Genomic DNA, 18,907 nt, shown 5'->3' with positions numbered 1-18,907 from the left:
TGACAGGCCTCACCAATAGGTGAGTCACAGCAAAGCAGGGAAACTCTGCTAGAGGGTTCAGATGCCTTCTGATGACATTCTTAGCTTGTGGATTAGTAGACGATAGTTGTTTGCTAAAAATACATTTTAAAGGTTCTGCTTGTCACAAGGATGTTAGGTCAGACACAGAGGTGGGCAATAAATGGCTTTCAAGGGGACTAAAAATAGCTCAAGATCATTGTCTTTGGCCTGTAACAGTTTAACTCTGTGGTCGGGGTTTTCACTTATTTGGCCTTGTAGAATACTTAATTAATATTTGTCTTTTTTCCAGGGAACTTCAGTTTGCAGCGTGAATGAGTACTTACAAAAACCTACAAGAGCAGTGCTATGTAGAGAGATCTAGGAGTGGGCATTGCTGGAGATGTCTGCAGTCAGGAACTATGGAGTCAAGCACGTTGAAGTGGTATTTTGTGACCTTATGGGAAGATATGAACTAGAGTCTATCCATCTCAGACAGGAAACTAACAACAGACAAAGGAACTCTCCCACCATGTATAGCCTAGTGAAACAGTGGGTTTATTGGGCTACTTATGGAAGCATTTCTGAGGGTTACTACAGGTACATGGGTGACTCATAGGCAGCTGCATTAACCAAAAGCCCACTCCCACCTCAGATGAAACCATTCTCCAATTTCTAACATACCCAAACTATGTGAGAATAAATGGATCTTCTTTTTAAGTCTCCAAATGTTGGTTAACTTGTAATAAGTAATTAATATATTGTCCTTTGGTTAAGCCCTGAGGATGAGGATTGTATGAAGGAGGGGGTAAATGACTCATGAAAAATCCCAGGAAAGTATGATAAAAGAAAGTAGATGTCATTCCCTTCTGCTCAGAGAAATGTTTAGAGGCACAAAGGTGAGGCAGAAAACCTGACTAGAAATGTATCTTAGGGCTGAAGTCATCTATGTCAAAGTTCTCTAACACAGGTAGAGTGATAATAAGGTTCCTACTGGATGGATAGGACACTAATGTCTTCCAGGATGGTCTGTAACAGTTATGGGTTCTCCCCTCTTGTACGGAACAGCGAAGACTTAGAAGGCCCCACGAACTCCCGAAGCAAGAGGAGGAAGATGTCACTTGGAATGTGGCTGGGCAGTCTCTACAGAAGCTGTCACTGTGGCCAGGAAATTCGGTTCCCCAGCTCAGGGTCAAATAATAGTCAGCAGCAGACCTAAGAATGCCATTCCCCACAAGGGCTGAAAAGAACCACAGAGCCACATGGAAACCGAAAAGATCCTACACTAAATATTAGGAAAACACTGGAGAATTGGAAAGACCCACCACACACACCCAAGAACCAGCATGAACTCAGGAGTTCCCCCATGGTCTCAATGCTCAAGGATGAAAACTTCTAAGACACTATCTGTGGGCAGGGAAATTTGTGATGAGAAAAGAGGGCAAACCATCAGAAGTGTTAGCACCTAAGAGAAAACATACCAGAAGGATCAGAGAAGGTATTTGTCAGATTGAATTTGCATTTCCCCTCATTCTAAAGAGAAGTGAGAGGAGTCTTTCAAGGATGCTCACATACATTGCAAGAAACCTCAAAGCCTTGGTTTCTTGGCAGATCATCCCTGATGTAAGAAAACATGGGATTCTAATTCAACTGCCACCAAGCCTGATGCTTTGAGTTTGATCCCTGGGCCCAAAGGATGGGAGGAGAAAACTCACCCTGAAGGTTGTCTTCTGACCTCCACACTTGCATGGTGGCACATGCACTAAATAAATACATACACAAAATGCATATGCATACACACACAGAGACACACACATACATACACAGAAAGACAGACAGACAGACATAATACCTGTAATAAAATTGTTTAAAGATTTATGGGGGTTCAAGGCAGTTTTATAGTGGGCCTGGAACACAGAACCAGGGAGACACTTGGAGTTAGCTACTCTATATTAAGCCTCCTTGTTGCTGTAACCTGAGAGAAATAATTGAAGACAAGAAAGGTTCCTTTTGCCCATGGTCTCTGAAGTTTCACTTTATCATGACAGGTTACATGGGAAAAGGAAGCAGCTCGCATCATGGCTGCCGGGAAGCAGAGAGAAAATACCTGCATTGGCTGACTTTCTGCTTCTTCTCCTTCATTCCACCTGAGCCAATAGCCTGGAATGTGGGAAGCTTCCCACATTCAGGGTAAGTCTTCTCTTCTTAATCCTCCCAGGAAACAGTCGCACAGACACCTAGAGCTATGCTTTCCCAATCTAGGCACCTCTAGTCCAACTGAAATTGCAGCCATGATTAACCAGTACATCACTTAGAGTTTGCTTCCTATGTGCTATCTGACTCACCTGTCTCATGATGCTCCAGGCTCCAATAACTGGTATAGAAAAGACAGCACTTGACAGACACTTGGGAAAAGTATACACCTTGGCTCTATGTTAAAGGGCCCTCACCCACTTATTAACCTAGGTCCACATAACTCATGAGAATAGCATGCAAAAAATGAGAGCGGCATTTTTGTTTTGTAGGTCAGGAGCCAGACCTTGTTTTATTGAAATGTATACAGAAGATTGGAAAGGAAAAGAATCAGAAAATCTTGAGACAATGTTCACAGGAGCATGTGTCACATCCAAGGTCCTCCTTCTCCTGGGCTGTCATACAAGCTGTTCTTTGGAACTTTGACTGAAAGCAGGTGCAGCCCAGGCCTCCTCAAGTCAACCTTCTCAACCCAAACTGATTGACAGTCACATCGCTTGGAGTGGAGAAGGAGAAGGAGGCTCTCATTCTATTCACATGGTCTTCTTTGAAGAAACACAGTTCTTGCAAAATCTGGCATCTTTTAGATGATTCCCAAGCAGCCAGGAAGACAGTTCCCTGACAGAAAGTAAACTCTATTCACTCTCTATTGAGATAACACCCTGAAACCAGAAGCCTTTCAGTAACAAAGGTCATGGGCAAAATTACGCTTCAGGTCCACACTGTTCCATACACCATATATGTACAGATGGATGCTAGGAGAAAGCTTCTCGGTGGCCTTGTGGCTGGTTCACTTCATGTTTCTCTCAATCCAGTCTTTGAAAGGCAACACCTTTGTGAAGGCTGTGGATAGGCTGTTGCTACATGTCTTGTCATAGCTCCAGCTGACCAGCCCCACCAAATGCCAACGTGGCTCAGAGGATGCTCGGCCTGGGAAGGATAAAGCAGCGATGCCCCCTGTCTCAGCAGTGCAGATGTTAGAAGGGGTACTGGGGTCCTTGTTGGCACAGAACATATTGTCAGTGACACTAACTGGAATGCCATGGTCTTCGTGTTGTTCCTCACAAAGCATTGAGTCTACCACCTTGACCATCCCATAATGTAGGGTGTCATTCTTAAAGCCAGGGCTCCTTACATCTGCCAGGATGTTCCAGCCAGCCACAGTGATGTGAGACTCCTCAAAAGAGGCGCTGAGGTCCCGAGTGGTAGCCAGGCAGATGGGTTGGACACGGGTACTGATGCGGGCCTTGTCTAGGAGCTTCAGAACGGCGATGTCAGTGTCAAGCAGGATAGGGTCATAGTTGGGGTGCAGAATGATAGCAGAAATCTACAAGGAACAGATACCAGTGGTGAATAGCCAGCTCTGGTGTGAATCAGGAGAGACCAAGTAGAGCTCAAATTATTGAAACTATCTAAGTGACAGCTATAAATTTTTTGAAGATACTTTGTTCAAGGAATCATAGAAAGTAATTATTGTATTTTCATAGTTGTGGACTCAAATGCCTGCAGGGGCCAAGAATGTCCTATTAAATAAGTAGAGTCTTCAAGTAAGGCTATAGAAGTGGGCGTTCGTGCCTCATCTAAAATAAGCAGATGATATTTTGTACATTGCTATACAGAGATGTGGCAAACATTTTGATTTTACCACAAAATGGACTCCAACTCTTTCTCAGAAATACCTCAAATGTTTAATGTCCAATCAACTGCTTAAATACACATAGGTTAATTAGCAGGATCCATGCATCAGCCTACACGTTACTGGTTTACAATCTTGGCCCACTGTAAGCATTTCATTTACCTTTAAGGATGTATAAGAAGAGTAGATAGACAGGTGGAAAGAAGAGTAGGATAGGATACAGATGGACAGATGGATGGATGGAAAGAAGGGACAGCATGTCACTATTCATGCACCCAACAGGGGTAGATGAGAGAAGTATGTTGTAGTTAGACGTATCTTGTATAAAACTTATATCCTCAAACCTACTTGTGATAAATTCCCAAATGCAAATATGATAGACAATTACGTCTTTTTCTTTTAAATTTAAGAAACAGCTATTAATATATCTTGACCTGGGTCCCTAGAGCAAATAATTTCAAACAGAGATATCTAAACATTCATCAATGTTTACTATACTGTAATTTACAGTACAAGCTAATAAAGTCATGTTCATTGGAACGTAAGGTGAATGAGTTCTTTTTAAATGATGCTTAGCTTTACCTTATTTTCAAAGATGATGTCCCTTACAAAGGTGTGGAGGACCACTGCCCGGTTTTCTAACTTTCCCTATTAGAGTCTGCTAGCATGAAACTCTGAGCCCCTGTTGGGTAGAGGGATAGTGAAATGGTAAAGAGGCGAAGCTGACACAGGCTCTGTTCTTCTGCTCTCGTAACTGGTCAATTCAAAGCTCCAGTTTCCGAGAAAGCCCGTTCTCACCCGTAAATTCTGGATGGTCTTCTCATCTCGATCATCATCCCTGTAGAATTTTCCCAAGACAACCTTGAGGTCTGCTGTCTTGATGATGGTGACCTTCCCCAGCTCTGTTACACAGTGGGCAGCCACAACCACAGTACGCTCATTCACCAGGGCACCACTGCAGACCAAGAACCATGCACCTTTGTGCAGACCACCGTCATGTACACCACTGGTCCTCCGGTAGATGGCTGCCTGCCATGGCCAGCGGGTCCCTTGAGTCTTTGGAGAAGCAACGCTCTCGATTTTTCCACAGACTGTGGAGAAAACATCAGTTTGATAGGATCAACTCAGACCATTACTATCTGAACACAAATGGGTCACTCAACCAAGACAGTACACATCTGAAAGGGAGGAGCCACTAAGTCAACCAACCTATTTTTTTCTCTTTTAGTTTAATTTAATGTATGTGCTGTATTTGAATATATGTGTTTATGTATGTATTCATGAGTGTACTAGCACGCAGATAGAGGTATGCCTATGTGTGTGAAGGTCAGTGGTGAGTGTCAGGTCTTAATACTTTTCTTGATTTTTCTTCACATTATTTATTGAGACAGGTCTCTCACTGACCCTGCAGCTCACCAATTTGAACTGACTAGCCAGTAAGCCCTAAGGGTTCTTCTGCCTCTGTCACTTAGGGATCACAGGCACATGCCCCTGTGCCCAGCCAAACTCATGACCCTCATACTTGTACAGCAAGTCCCTTAGCACCCCTCCCTTTGGTATTTATCAGCTATCTTACATGCCATTGGCTATAAAATCTTGAGTTAAAAGTGGAGGTTTTGTAGTTCAGTGAAACCATAGAACTTTGAACAAATTGTCTGGCCCCTTAGAAGCTTGGGTTCTTTGTCTAGAAAATGTACAGGGAAATAATAATGACTTTGGGGGCTTTTTGAGTGGATGATGTAACAGACAAAAAATCCCATGACTGTTTCCATAAACACAGCCACAACAAACTTTGCCGCACTATTCCCTTTTCTCAAAGAGGATGAGAAGGGTAGGTAAGAATGTGCAGGCCTCTAATCCAGAACTTCCACATACTATCCCACATTATCTACTACCACATCCTTATTTAATTTGTGTCAGTTAATTAATTTATTGGAGATTAAGTCTGAAAGTGGAGCCTTGACAAGGTTGCAAAGATAACATCGGTGGGGTCCTCTCACAATTTTATCTTTATCCCCACTTGGTATTAGTCACTGGTCTTTTCTTTTTCTAGATATGATGAATCATGCACAAGAAACAATTCTTCTAAGATCTTATGAGTCGACTTCTTCTGGATAGTAAGTGTAAGCCAAAAGGAGGAAGCTTGAATTGCAGAATTCCAAAGGTCACTAACCTAGGAGAATCAATGGGAGAAAATCCCCTTGCTCAATTAAGCTTTCCATAAAATCCTCCATGATATTAACAGCAGTTCACAAGTGGTTGTGGAAAAGGAAAGAAGCTCAAACTCAAAGATGAGCCTTGACTCACTTGGGATACAGGACGGGGCCCGCCCACTCCACTTCCCAGTTCTCAGGCATGTCCTCCTGCTGCTTCCCAGGCGGTGGTAGAAGGGCGAGATGCACTCATACTGGACCTGGGTGTGCAAATGTTGGTATCCAGGGGGTAGGTCTCCAAATGGAAGGGCTGGCTTTTTGGTAGAGGCATCCTGCAGTTTCTGCTTGCTGAAAGCCGTGGAATAAAGCTGGTGTAATGGTGTCTCCCTGGATCAAGGCACACAGGACCAGGGAAAGATCAAAAGCAAGACTTTAGCATCCAGTACCCATATTGGTTATAGGAGAGAAAAACACCTCCTGGTTCCATTTCTCTCCATGCCCTTTCTTCCCTGGCTTTGTCTACCCACGTTCTCTGTTCTCTTTCTCCTCACTCTGGTTTCTTCTTCCTCCTCTCCCCCTCTCCCCCTCTCTCTCCTCCTCTCCCTCTTTCTCCTTCCTCTTTCCTCACACTCTCCCTCTTTCTCTCTTTTTGCTACTGAATAAATTTTCTTTACATCACTCAATATTGCAGTCCTTTGCTCCTGGCATTCTTCCAAGTACCTAGGATTTTTAAACCAAACAGAATAAAATCTGACATAATATTTTGATCCAAATGTATTCCTTGTGTAGACACGCACTGAGGGGGGAGGAGAAGAGAGGAGAGAGAGAGAGAGAGAGAGAGAGAGAGAGAGAGAGAGAGAGAGAGAGAGAGAGAGATCAAGCATTTAATTGCAAAAATAAACAGAAGGAGTTAATTTGAATGAGAGAAAGCCAGGCACATTCTTTTCTCTAAACATTACCATAATGGGGCAATATTAGGAATTGACTTGAACTAAACTGTGTTGATACAGTAGCTTGATTTGCCAATTAGAAAATGTAATTAGTTCACCTCAGAGATTAGAACTTTCTCTCAGGCAACACTGCTTGGGAGAAATACAAAAACTTGTGTGTAAATGGGAAAAGGGGCATTAAATGAGCTTGGAGTTGAGTCCCCTAGAGACTATCTGTGGGGAGAGAGACACATCCTACAGCATGCGATTGCTTTATATCAGGACATAATGATTGTCAGGCAGCAGACTGGAGTTCCATCAGGAATTGATGTCTTCATCCTGTGTAATAACGCACAGGGAAATGAAGCGCAGAGAGGCACTTGGGGAATGGAGGGGTGCTTTGGGGCACAGTAAAAGAAGATGACACCCAAGACAACATTTAACAGTCACCATTTCCACCCCAGTGTCTCTATCACACCAATTTCATGTTGTTTAATATGAAATCTATTTCTTGTATCTCTCTATGGTGTTTGACTCAGGAAACATGCAGTTCACCATGACTTCATTCAACCAATATCAGATGCAGTCCACAGTGACTTCATCCAACTGATATCCATGCTATGTTTATAGTCAGGTCTAGGAACTTCTGAATGTATAGCGTGCTTACCTTTTGGTCACTAAAGTTGATATTTGTTTCAGGAAGTTACAGGACCTAAGAGTATGCCCACTTCAGCTTGTCTTCCAGAAAGACACTTCAACTAGATTTTAGGCTTGCTTTCTCAATTGCAGGAGTCATCTAGCACCTTGTTACTCAATCTCTCACTAAACATGTGATGTTACTAGTTTTATTTAAAATGATGGGTGGGGGCAAGATGGGGATATAGTAGTATTTATCTAGCATGAAATAACGGTCAGAGATGATCTCTCTGCTAGGTGAAAAAGCAGAGAACTAAAGGGTGGGGGTAGGGTAAGGCTCTGTGAGATCCAGTAGAAACCATTTCCAGACTGAAGGAGCCACAGGTTTTACATTTCTCAAACAGAATTGCGCTTGGACTGGTAGAAGGAAACCAAAGAGATCTGTGCAACTGCAGTAGAGAGTGATGACAGGGGTGCAGAAGAGAGTAGACATGGCCTCCTTTCTCACTAGCAGGCAGGACTCCGTTTTCTTCCCAAGAGGAACATTGAGTATACACAAGAGTTCACTTCTCTCATCAGAGTTCACGTCTCTCTTACTGGTCATTTATCTCTAGCTCCTGGGCTCTATCAGTCTACCCCATCTGATTGGTCACCATCAAGACCACTCCCCTAAATCCTAGCTGGCTGCATGATTTAGCAGGACTGCCAGCTTTTAGAAGCTGCCATAATAAAGAAGCGGTCATTTCAGGAAGACCAAAGTATTAAAATCCAACTCCTTAAAGATCATCAGGGAAGCTTTGCTTCTTCTCACCAACCATCTGCTTTCCCACGATCCAATAAAACTTGTACTTCTTCCAATAGGAGCTTCCTCTTAGCCAAAAGCAGCTGGCTAATGAGCCTCCATCTAACAAGCCCTATTCTTTCATGACCAGTTAGCACTAAATGTCCCTTAGAAATGCCAGGCTATCTTTGGCCAAACACAAGTGGAGAAGGGAAATAGCCATTAGCCTTCAAAGAGGAGTTCAGGTGCTTGGTCTCACCTTGATTGAACCTGCATTGAAAGGACTCTCCTCCTCACCAGGTCTGAGATCTTCGGTTCCCGGCAGGCTAGAAACAGATAAACCATGTTGTGTAATGTTTCTCTATCTTCATTAGTCACATCGCTCCACCCAGAATAACACACCGCTCCCACCCTTCCAAACACTGTGCGTTCATTCACAGGTCTCAGGGGCTGCATGGGTTAGAAAAGCTCAACAGTGTACTTAGCAAGGTGCCAGGTACTTTTCACCTGGAGTCATTTCTGTAGGACTCAGTAGTCCCCTCTGAAAAACTATTCTTCTGAGGTGACGTGGGACAGTGGCAGTTAACAGATTAGGGCCATCTGTTCATGGGAATGGTGTCAGCAAACTAGACCATAGTGGAATAAAACTCAAAGTGAAGGTTCCAAAATAGAGCCCACAGAGGGAATTAGGAAGTCCTTGTTTAAAACAAGACCACAGTGCCAATTATAAATAAGTCTTGAGTAACCAACCATTCCTTGTCCCATCTCTGCAATGAAGGTCTCTAGCAGTCACCAGAGGACAACTCGGAGCCCAGTTTCAATTCACTGAAATCTTTCTTTTTTTTTCTTTCAGGGAAAACGAATCCTTCTCATCTCTCTTTCCCAATCTAGCGGCCAACATTTGTCTAATTAGCAACTTAGAGTACTTTGGTTGTATTAATTTGTAAGAGAAGAGTTGACACAAAACCCTCCAAGGACATATGCAACACTGTTCCCATACTTAATGAAATAAAACATCAGGCCTTGTGCTTGGGAGGATGAAAGTTGCTTCTGGCAAAAGTCTAAAGTGATTTATCCCTTTCACATTTATCCCTTTTTTCTCTTTCATTCCTTTCCCCATGATTCAGGTTGTTGACAAACACCCAGCAGAGAGGGTGACGGGTAGGGGCAATGGTCTTGACAATCTAGGACATGAGCACATTTTGCTTCTTAGTAAAGAAGGTGTCAGCTTGAAACAGCCAATGGATAAAGTCAGGGCAAAGCTAGACCTCCACTGTGGAGAGCTCCAATTCCCTACACAGCAGTCCAGGACATTCTGCTTCCAACCTATATTTTAAATGTTACTTCCTAGATGGCTTGCCTTGAGCTTACCATAAGACAGATGCTTCTACTTCCTCCTATACTCACCTTTTCATCCTGTCTTTCATCTGAAATATTATCCCAGCTCCTTTTAACATCCTCAACCCCCCCCACCCTGCCCCTCCCCCTGCTGACTACAACCAATTCTACCTCACACTATCACTCTTATTTCTGGAATACTGATCTCTCTCTGTTTTCCAAGCTACTCATTCATTCATTAGAGGTTTGAAGGTCTGCTATCTTTGGTTTTAGCCATCTACATCTGTAGTGTCCCCTCATATAGGTGACAAGGTACATGTGCTTATTGGCTCTCTTATTAAAGACATGACAAAAACAGATAAGTTGTAAGCAAAGGCTTACAACTTCTGTCCTTGGATTTCTAGATCTAAAATCCAGCCTTAGCATCTTCTCCAAACTGTTCTTCATCATCTTAGGTAAGATGAGAATGAGGTCTTCCTGGGACCCAGGAAACAAGACACAAGGTTTTTAAAGGTTATTCTCCAACCCAGGAGTTACATATGGTTTAAGGATGAGCCTACAAGAAAACATTATTCCAGGGACTTAAAGCAGGCATGGGAACTGCCGAGGAGTTAAAATGACTCTATATACATCTGTAGAATCCAGAGATGACTGTGAGTTTACCTTTCATGCAGACAGGCTGTTTTCCTGACCACTCTCCGTTCTGCTGGCAAGTTCTTTTCTCGTTGCCACTCAGAACGTATGAGCCATTACAAAAGAAAGACACAACCGTGCCAATTTTTACGTGGCGCTCATTGAGAAGTCCAGGACCTCCTGTGATTTTCTTGTACCCATTGACTGGGCCCCCAAGGTCTGAGCAGTTTCTTTCTTCAAGAACTAGAAGTGAAAGAATAAGGGGGAAAAAACTGTTAAAAGTCTGAGTCATCAGGTTTTAGAATAGATTCTTTTCACATTTCATTGAATTAAAAATACATTGACAGGGAGCCTGCTAACAGCAGTGCTTAGAAGAGTCTCCCAGAGAAAATTCATTATGAGGAAACATGTGTTAGGCATGTCATCTGCTTGTTTCCTGACTTATTCTTAAATGAAGAAATCATTCATGGGAAATACAAGTAAGTTTGATGCTAAATCTGGGCCCTAGATGTCATTTGTTTATTTCTTTCTCAAACTGCAGAAACTGGGCAAGTCTGAACAAACATAAATATGCCACCTAGATTTCTCAATTAGTATATGATTGTTATTATTTTTTGATGGTGGTGTTTTATATGCTTCATTTTCTAACACGCAATTAACTCACACTCTGCCATTTTTCTACTTTGGTGTGTATTCAGAAAGTAGATTTGATTTGAAACAAGAGTGTATATCTAAAATGAATTTAGACTTTAGATTTCAACTCCACAGGGGAGAAAAAGCCCAGTATGCTGAAACTTTTAGTTTAAAAAACAACCAAACAAACAACAGTCAAACAACTAGAGTACAGGGTTTGGGGTAGTGCTGGAGAGATAGTTCAGGTTTGAGACCACTAACTGTCCTTCCAGAGGACTGGGCTCCCAGCATCCACATAATAGCTCTCAACTGTCTGTAACCTCTAGTCCAGGAGGAACTACTACCCTCTTCTGGCCCCCAGGAATCAGGCATGTAAGTGGTTCACAGACATAGATGCAATGAAAACACCATACAACACACGAAATAAAATCAAATGAAACAACGCTATGTAATTATAGATCTAACAGCCTACCCAGATCTCCAAACAGAGCTTTTTACCTGCACACTTAGCATTCATTACAAAGAAATTTCTATTCTTTTGTTCCTGTAGGACAGAGACTTAAAGTCAAAAAGGCATCAGCAGCTATTCAGAACATTTTACTTATGGCCTGGAAATATTCTATTGAATAAGTAGCATAATGATCTGAAACAGATTATGACACAGTAATGAATATAGCCAGCCTAGGGAAAGACCGAGAAACTCATGAAAAATCCAACTTTTTATTATTGAGTTTAGGACCAGTGGCTCTATTAGCTTCCCTTGTTTCTTTTTATTTTTTAACATTTATTTTCTGTGTATGTGCATTTTGGTTGCAAATATGTGTGTGTGCTACATGTGTGCCTTGTGACTGCAAAGGTCAGAAGAAGGGGATCAAATCCCTTGAACTAAATTTTTGAGAGCCACCCATAGAAGCTAGGTTCTCTGTAAAAGTAACACACGAGCCATCTCTCTAACCCGTCCCTGACTTCTCATTCTGTCATTTCTTCCAAGGCACAGACTCAGTCCTCTGGAAGCAAAGCAACTGTGCATTCCACAGGCCTTGTTTCCTAGAACTGCCCCAATCACCTTCCCAGCAACTTACCTGCTCTCACACAAGGAGAGGATTCCCATTTGGACAATACCTCTAAATTATTCAAAAATCAAAAATAAATAAACATTGTTTCTATATGCACTTGGGAAGATTTCTAGCCAAATGAGTGTCTTGGCCTTCCTTGAAGACTGTCCCAGGGCCATATGGTAATAGATCAGTCACAGTCTGTGTGCCTTGGGGTTATGTAATACAATCAACTGCTCTTGTGAGCAAATCCTAAGCTCCTATTTTAAATGGAAGGAAAGGGACCTCACTGAGCAAGCTGTTCAAAAATACTGAGATGCCATAACAAGGAAGTGCAGTTTTAACATCTCAAGTGGACTCAGAAAACCTCAGTGCTGTGTTTTGGGAATGGTGCTGGTGTGGGAGAAACAGGCAGAAGAAATGGGGCTACCTTCATCTAGTACAGATGCTTTAGTTCTGAACACACAGCCAAAAGTCCCCTGCTGAGGCCTGGAGACTAATGAAAGGCAGTGTACCCCACATGCATGTTTAAAGCTGTGGAATTGGCTAGAACATGAAAATTGGGAGATCTGAGGTCAACTTACTGGCCTTTAAAATGATTCAGGACTGAAATGCTTAGATCTATGCTTCCAAAGAACAATAATCAATTAGAATTTGGAGTTTATGAATACTGCTTTGCCTACGTGGAGGCAGTTTTTTATTTGGCCTTGATCCCTGACAACTAGACTGCTTAGCTGTGGCTTTCACCTAAATCTGTGCCCAGTTAGTCAATGTAAGGGCTGAAGCTTTGTAAAAGTATCTGCAAGTGTTATTCTTCATCTATTCTGAGAGACGGTGGTATTTAAGGCTAGTCCTAAAACGCAGAGAACTAAAAATCTAAACTGTAGCCACATCAGCTTCAGCAGAAGGTAAAAAAAAAATCCCTTCTGCTGCTGGCTTGGACAGGTAAACCTGAGAGCTGGCTTCTCTTTCCTTGGAAGAAGGTACTTTCATGGTATGATACTCTCACACCCTGATTTGTCATGGGCTAGGCCCTCCAGCTGTGTACATCTGCTACCTTTACTGTGGGTCTGAGCACTGAGAAGTTCTTGAACTTTTGGAGAAAATAAAGCTTTATCATTTTCAAATCATTTGCTTCTCTCACTGGGAAAGCTTTAAAATAAGAATGAGAGAGAAGGTAATTTGTCATGTGTCACCACCTCTATCCAGAATGTGATGGTATGACTCTCTTCCTACAATTCTTCAGTACATACATGTTCCCAAATGACATTTGTTGAATCAGATCATATGCAAACTTTTCATAGAGCACATCTTACTTCTGAACTGAGAAAAGCCACAGGGACCAGAGCAGCTGAAACTTGGTGAGACCTTAGGATGGAGAATTCTGAAAACACTTAGTGTACTTAAGGTATTCTATATAATGTCACCAGGATGAAGCTAAACATTCTTCTATGAGATGATGATTCAATGAAATGAATGCTTGTGTCTCCCTCAAAAGCCGTCTGTAGAAATCCTAACTACTCCCATAGTATAACATTCAGAGGTAGAATGCTTGGGAAATAATTAGATTATGAGTATAGAACCCTTATGAGTGACATTACTGCCTCTGTGATATGGAATCCAGAGAGTTTTCTCCCCTCCATTCCTTCATGTAAGGAGACAGCAAGATTGCAACACCTGTAAATTAGAAAGGTTTTTATTAGACAAATCGTCTAGATGTTAGTGTCCTGATCTTGGACTTCTTAGCCTCTATATCTATGAGAAATAAACATTAATCTGTCAATGCATGTCATTCCACTGTAGCAATCTCAACTGACCACGGTAGAAAGCAAGATCATGTAACTGAAAACCAAGAGAAATAGACCAAAGGGGGGGGGGGAGTCATAAAGTTCCAGATAATGTTGTTTTGTGATTACCACTTTAAAACACAACTATGCCAAATATCTTCAAGGAAGCCAAGGACGAGATGGATAACTTTAGCAGAAAACTATAAGCCTAAAAATATAACCACAGAAAATCTAAAATGGAAAAGTACAATGATAAAATAAAAAATTCAGTGGATAATTTAATAGGAAATCCAATGAGGCTGAAGAGTACTAATAAACTGAAAGAATACTTACAAGAAAAGAATCATAAGGAAGCCTAAATGGCCAAAAGGGTAAAAATGGATAGGAAAATAAACATGTATGTAAACTGATGGCCCTGCATGAGAAGAAATGGAGACTGGAACAGAAGCAACTATGAGCTTCCAAATTCAAGTAGACTCAGACTTCTGGTTACAACATGTAGTGTCTCTACAATTGGACAATTTTAATCCTGCACACTGAAACCTTAAATTTTCCTATATCAAACAATACCTGTCTCTTCTCTCTTGTTCCCTGTATTTTCCAAAGCTACCCACCTACTTATGATGCTTTTGAAAAGAGTCTTAAGACTTAGTCTGTCCAGCATTGTTTTCCCTCATTTAGTCATCCCCCGGTGGGTACACAGACCATCTCATCTCATGTGGTTTCAAAGCAATCTCCAATCCTCCATGTGTTCTCTTTTTAGAAACCTTTGTATCTCCCGAATTGGACAGATTCATGATTCTTTTCTGTTTGATTTTTTTCCCAAGAGCTTTGTGTCTCATTTCACCTCAGTGGTACAGAGAGTTCAGACAAAGCCAATAGAGAATTTAAAATATCTCTGTCTCTGGCATACAGGAGCTAGAAGCCCTGCTTTGCTAAGTAGAACATCCCATGATTAATAATAAATAGCACATTGCCTTGTTCTTTTTGATACTCAGCCTGAGGACAGAAACACATTAAATTGAGCATGTCCTTATCTGCTAATTCATGAACAAAACTGTCACCAAAGGGGCACTTCTCTGGAATATTGTTTCAGATGAACGTTTAAAGACCTTCTGTAGTCTTTGTCCCTACCTCCCCAAAGAGCACTGTATGCAGTGCTTCATTATGGTGCCATTTTACAGGCACACATGTTACAGCTTTGTAACTACTCTCATCTTGAATTCTACAGGAGCCCTCACCAGGTTCCTTGTGTCCCTGAACCAACACAGGGGACCTGCCTTGTATTTTCCAGGTGTGTTTTGCTGTTTACCGCTGGTACCTGCATCCTTGATCAAACTGTCCTTGGAGATGAAAACTAGCTAGCCCAACTGAAGAGAGCTGAAAATAACCTTGATTTTTGTCTGAAGCTTTATCCAGTGAAAGGTTGGCCAATGGATGGGCATATCCCTTGAACTGTAATTTTCATTTTCCAGACCCCTATGGGATCAGGCTTCATTTGAAAACACTCTTGACTGAGTTCTTCCCCTTCTGTCTTCTCCATTTCCCTTACTGTCTGACCCTGGGAATACTTCATTTAACAAAAACTGAGTCCTGAATGCTTGACCCAGGAGAAACTAGCCTAAGGTGACAATGCTGTTTTCTTATTACCAGTGCCTCCCTCTCATGCCTTCCCTTCTTAGCTCTGCAGACAATGATGAGAGCCTAGTAAGGCCATGTCACAGAACCATCAGCATGGCTAGGTAATGAAGAATGTGGGTAGGAAAATAATAGATAGACCCTTAGAGAAGGGCTTCGGTCTCCATAAACAATCTCATGCTCAAAGTCAGATCCATTCCAGCCAAGCTATTGTGCATGAAGGGATCAGGTATTGTAGACAATGGGATTTCTCAAGATGACTAACAAAGACTTGCTCAGGATCCTCCCTGATAGCTTCATGCTGTCTACATAATGTGATTCTGTATAGCCTGTGGCATAGAGAAGCCTCCTGCAATGACCAATACTGGGGTCCCAATTATAGATCCAAGTGCTATTTTTAAGTTGATTTAAAGCAGATGTAGTTACATTGTTTTTCTCCCTTCAGATTAGTACAGCAAGAATCGCTACTGTCAGCTGAGATGACCAAGGTCAGGGATCTATAAGAAGTGGACATGAAGATAGCAGTATTATACAGTACGTCACAACCTTACAGCATTGTCTCCAGGAAGAGTGGTTCTTTGCTGCACACTAATAACACCGCTTTCTGGTGTCCTCTGGGCAAATAAGTGACATAGTCTATGACAGAAGAAGGTTCATATTGGAACTGCCTCACCATTACCTGATAGTTAGCAGGCCCTGGGGCAGAGCCCAGCCATGGAAAGACAGACAACCTGCCCTCTTCCCTTATGTCATTACCATATGATATTCCTGTCCACAAATGAAATATATTTTATGAATGAATCTAGAATTTTAATGTGACACACTAATCTTCTATGAATATTTATCCCTTTCCTTTTGCTCAGATCTCCAAGCTGTAAGTTCAGATTTTTAAGGAATACTGGTTAAAAAGCTGCTCAAGAATAAAGAACCACTTAGTTTGTCTTTCTAAACTCCTTCATGTCTGTCTGTGGAGGACTGAGGAGGTGCTGACTGATCACATAATATTTAATGAGTGCCCCCCACCTGTGTACCCTTTAAAAATATTTGTACTGTTTCAAAAATATATACATGAATATAATTCATTTTATCAAGTTTACTCCATATTCCCACCACTCCAATTTATTCCCTATTCTCTAAAGCCACCACTTTTCACTTTTCCCTCCTACTTCATATTCTCTCTCTCTCTCTCTCTCTCTCTCTCTCTCTCTCTCTCTCTCTCTCTCTCTCTCAGCAGTGACCTTGAGATTACACCTTACACCAGTCAGAATGGCTAAGATCAAAAACCGAGACGACAGCACATGTTGTCAAGGATGTGTAGAAAGAGGAAACTCCTCCATTGCTAGTGGGATTGCAGACTGGAACAACCGCACTGGAAATCAGTCTGGAGGTTCCTCAGAAAATTGGAACTAGCTCTATCTGAAGACCTGGCTATACCACTCTTGTGCATATACCCTAAAGATGTCCTATCATACCACAGGGACATGTGCTCCACTATATTCATAATGGCCTTATCTGTGATAGCCAGAAGTTGGAAACAACCTAGATGTCCCACAACAGAAGAATGGATACAGAAAATGTGGTTTATTTATACAATGTAATACTACTCAGATATTAAGAACGAGGACATCATGAGTTTTGTAGCAAATGGATGAAACTAGAAAATATCATCCTGAGTGAGGTAACTCAGACCCAAAAGGACCCAAATGGTACGTACTCACTAATAAGTGGTGTTAGTGCACAGGATACAATCCACAGAACTCAAGGAGGTTAAGAAGACAAAGGGCCCAAGTGAGGATACCTCAATCCCACTTGGGAGGGAGAAGAAAACAACCACAGGAAACAGAGGGAAGGAGGGACCTGAGTGGGAGAGGGGAAGGGAAGGGAAAAGGGGAACAAGATCAAGTATTCGGGGTGGGAAGGAAACAGGAGAGAAGCCCTGAAAGCCAGTAGAAAGAATAGAATTATGTGATCTGGGAGGGTGGGAGAAGGACATTCTAGAAGGTACCAGAGACCTGGGAGGGAAAAGACTCTCAGGACTCAAAGGGAGGGACCTTAGATGAAATTCTCTATAGTGGAGAGGGAGAACTTGTAGAGTTCACCTCCAGTAGAAAGACAGGACATCAAGTGGAGAGATGGGGTTGCCATCCCACTGCCAAAAAATCTGACACAAAATAGTTCCTGTATGAAAAAACTGCAGAGACAAAAATGGAAAAGAGCCTGAGGAAAAGACGGTCCAGTGACCAACTCAGATTAGAATCCGACTCAAGGGCAGGCTCCAAAGCCTGACACTATTACTGATGCTATGTTGTGCTTACAGACAGGAGCCTAGCTTGGCTGTCCTCCGAGATGCCCAACAAGCAGCTGAATGAGTCAGATATGGATACTTATACCCAACCAATGGACTGAATTTGGGGACCCCTGTGGTTGAATTAGGGAAATGCCAGAAGAAGCTGATGATGAGAATGACCAGCAGTCTCAACTAACCCCAACCCCTGAGACCTCTCAGAAACTGAGCTACCAACCAGGCAGCATACACTAGCTGGTCCAAGGCTCCCCAACACTTACACAGCAGCGGACTACCTGGTCTGGCCTCAGTGAGAGAAGATGTACCTAATCCTCAAGAGACTTGATGCCCCAGGGAGTGAGTGGGGAGTCCTGGAGGGGAAAATGAGGAGGAGACATCCTATTAGAGACAGGGAGAGGAGGAATGGGATGAGAAAGCATAGGAAGGCAGACTGGGAGGGAGTAATGACTGGACTGTAAAAAAAAAAGTAAGAAAAACAAACAAAACAAAACTTATTTTCCTTCCCCATTTGCCATCAATATCTTCTCAGTTAGGGGTGGGACTCCATGAGTACTTCTCCCATCCACACCGGAATGTTGGCTGGCTTGATTTTGTGCAAGTCTCATGCAACTGCTGTGAGTTCATCTGTACAGAGAGACTTTTTTTTTAATTTCAAAACCAGAAGTACAAGTGGTGTTGGTTCTGGCTTATTCGAAAGGCACGCGTGCGCCTAGCCTCTCCTCAGCCTCACTTAAGCACTTGCGAACAAAAAGGACTCACAACATTCTATCAAGCTATGCTTTGTGATATCCATCATTTATTCTTTGGGTCTAACTTTTATCAAGCAAAATCTTTGACAATGAGATGAATCCTGAGCCAAGCCTGGTAGATTCCTAGGGACTCGGGTAGCTAAGTGAGTGAACATTGAAAGGCCAAGACTAGCCCGGACCATAGTGGAGATTCAAAGTCAGTCCAACTTAAACCCTGCCTGAAAATGAAAAGTGAAAGTGTCCAGCCATATGGCCTAGTAGCAGAAAGCTTCCCTAGCACATATGAGATCTTACATTCAACCCCCACCCTATAAAAATAAAGAAAAATCATAGTAGTTCAATTAGATGTTTAAGGGCTGTCACTGTAAGAAACTCAGTTTAACT

The 18,907-nt window shown here is 42.2% G+C and overlaps 1 protein-coding gene across 2 annotated transcripts in view; it reads right to left on the bottom strand.

The window, feature by feature from the left end:
* Positions 1 to 2,508: 2,508 nt before the first annotated feature.
* Pamr1 (peptidase domain containing associated with muscle regeneration 1) overlaps positions 2,509 to 18,907 on the bottom strand; it is a 103,185-nt gene continuing 86,786 nt past the window's right edge. For both annotated transcript variants that reach the window (XM_063283704.1, NM_001107755.3), the window contains 5 exons: positions 10,387 to 10,599; positions 8,645 to 8,711; positions 6,194 to 6,426; positions 4,685 to 4,977; positions 2,509 to 3,577 (listed from right to left, as the gene is read on the bottom strand). In XM_063283704.1, the coding sequence (XP_063139774.1) occupies positions 3,041 to 3,577; positions 4,685 to 4,977; positions 6,194 to 6,426; positions 8,645 to 8,711; positions 10,387 to 10,599 (1,343 nt within the window). In that variant the 3' untranslated portion in view covers positions 2,509 to 3,040. The remainder of the gene's footprint in view (positions 3,578 to 4,684; positions 4,978 to 6,193; positions 6,427 to 8,644; positions 8,712 to 10,386; positions 10,600 to 18,907) is intronic.

Source organism: Rattus norvegicus, chromosome 3, assembly GCF_036323735.1.
Source record: "Rattus norvegicus strain BN/NHsdMcwi chromosome 3, GRCr8, whole genome shotgun sequence".
NCBI lineage: Eukaryota > Metazoa > Chordata > Mammalia > Rodentia > Muridae > Rattus > Rattus norvegicus.
Note: the sequence above shows the minus strand (reverse complement) of the source record. Positions and strands in the feature narration are given on the sequence as shown.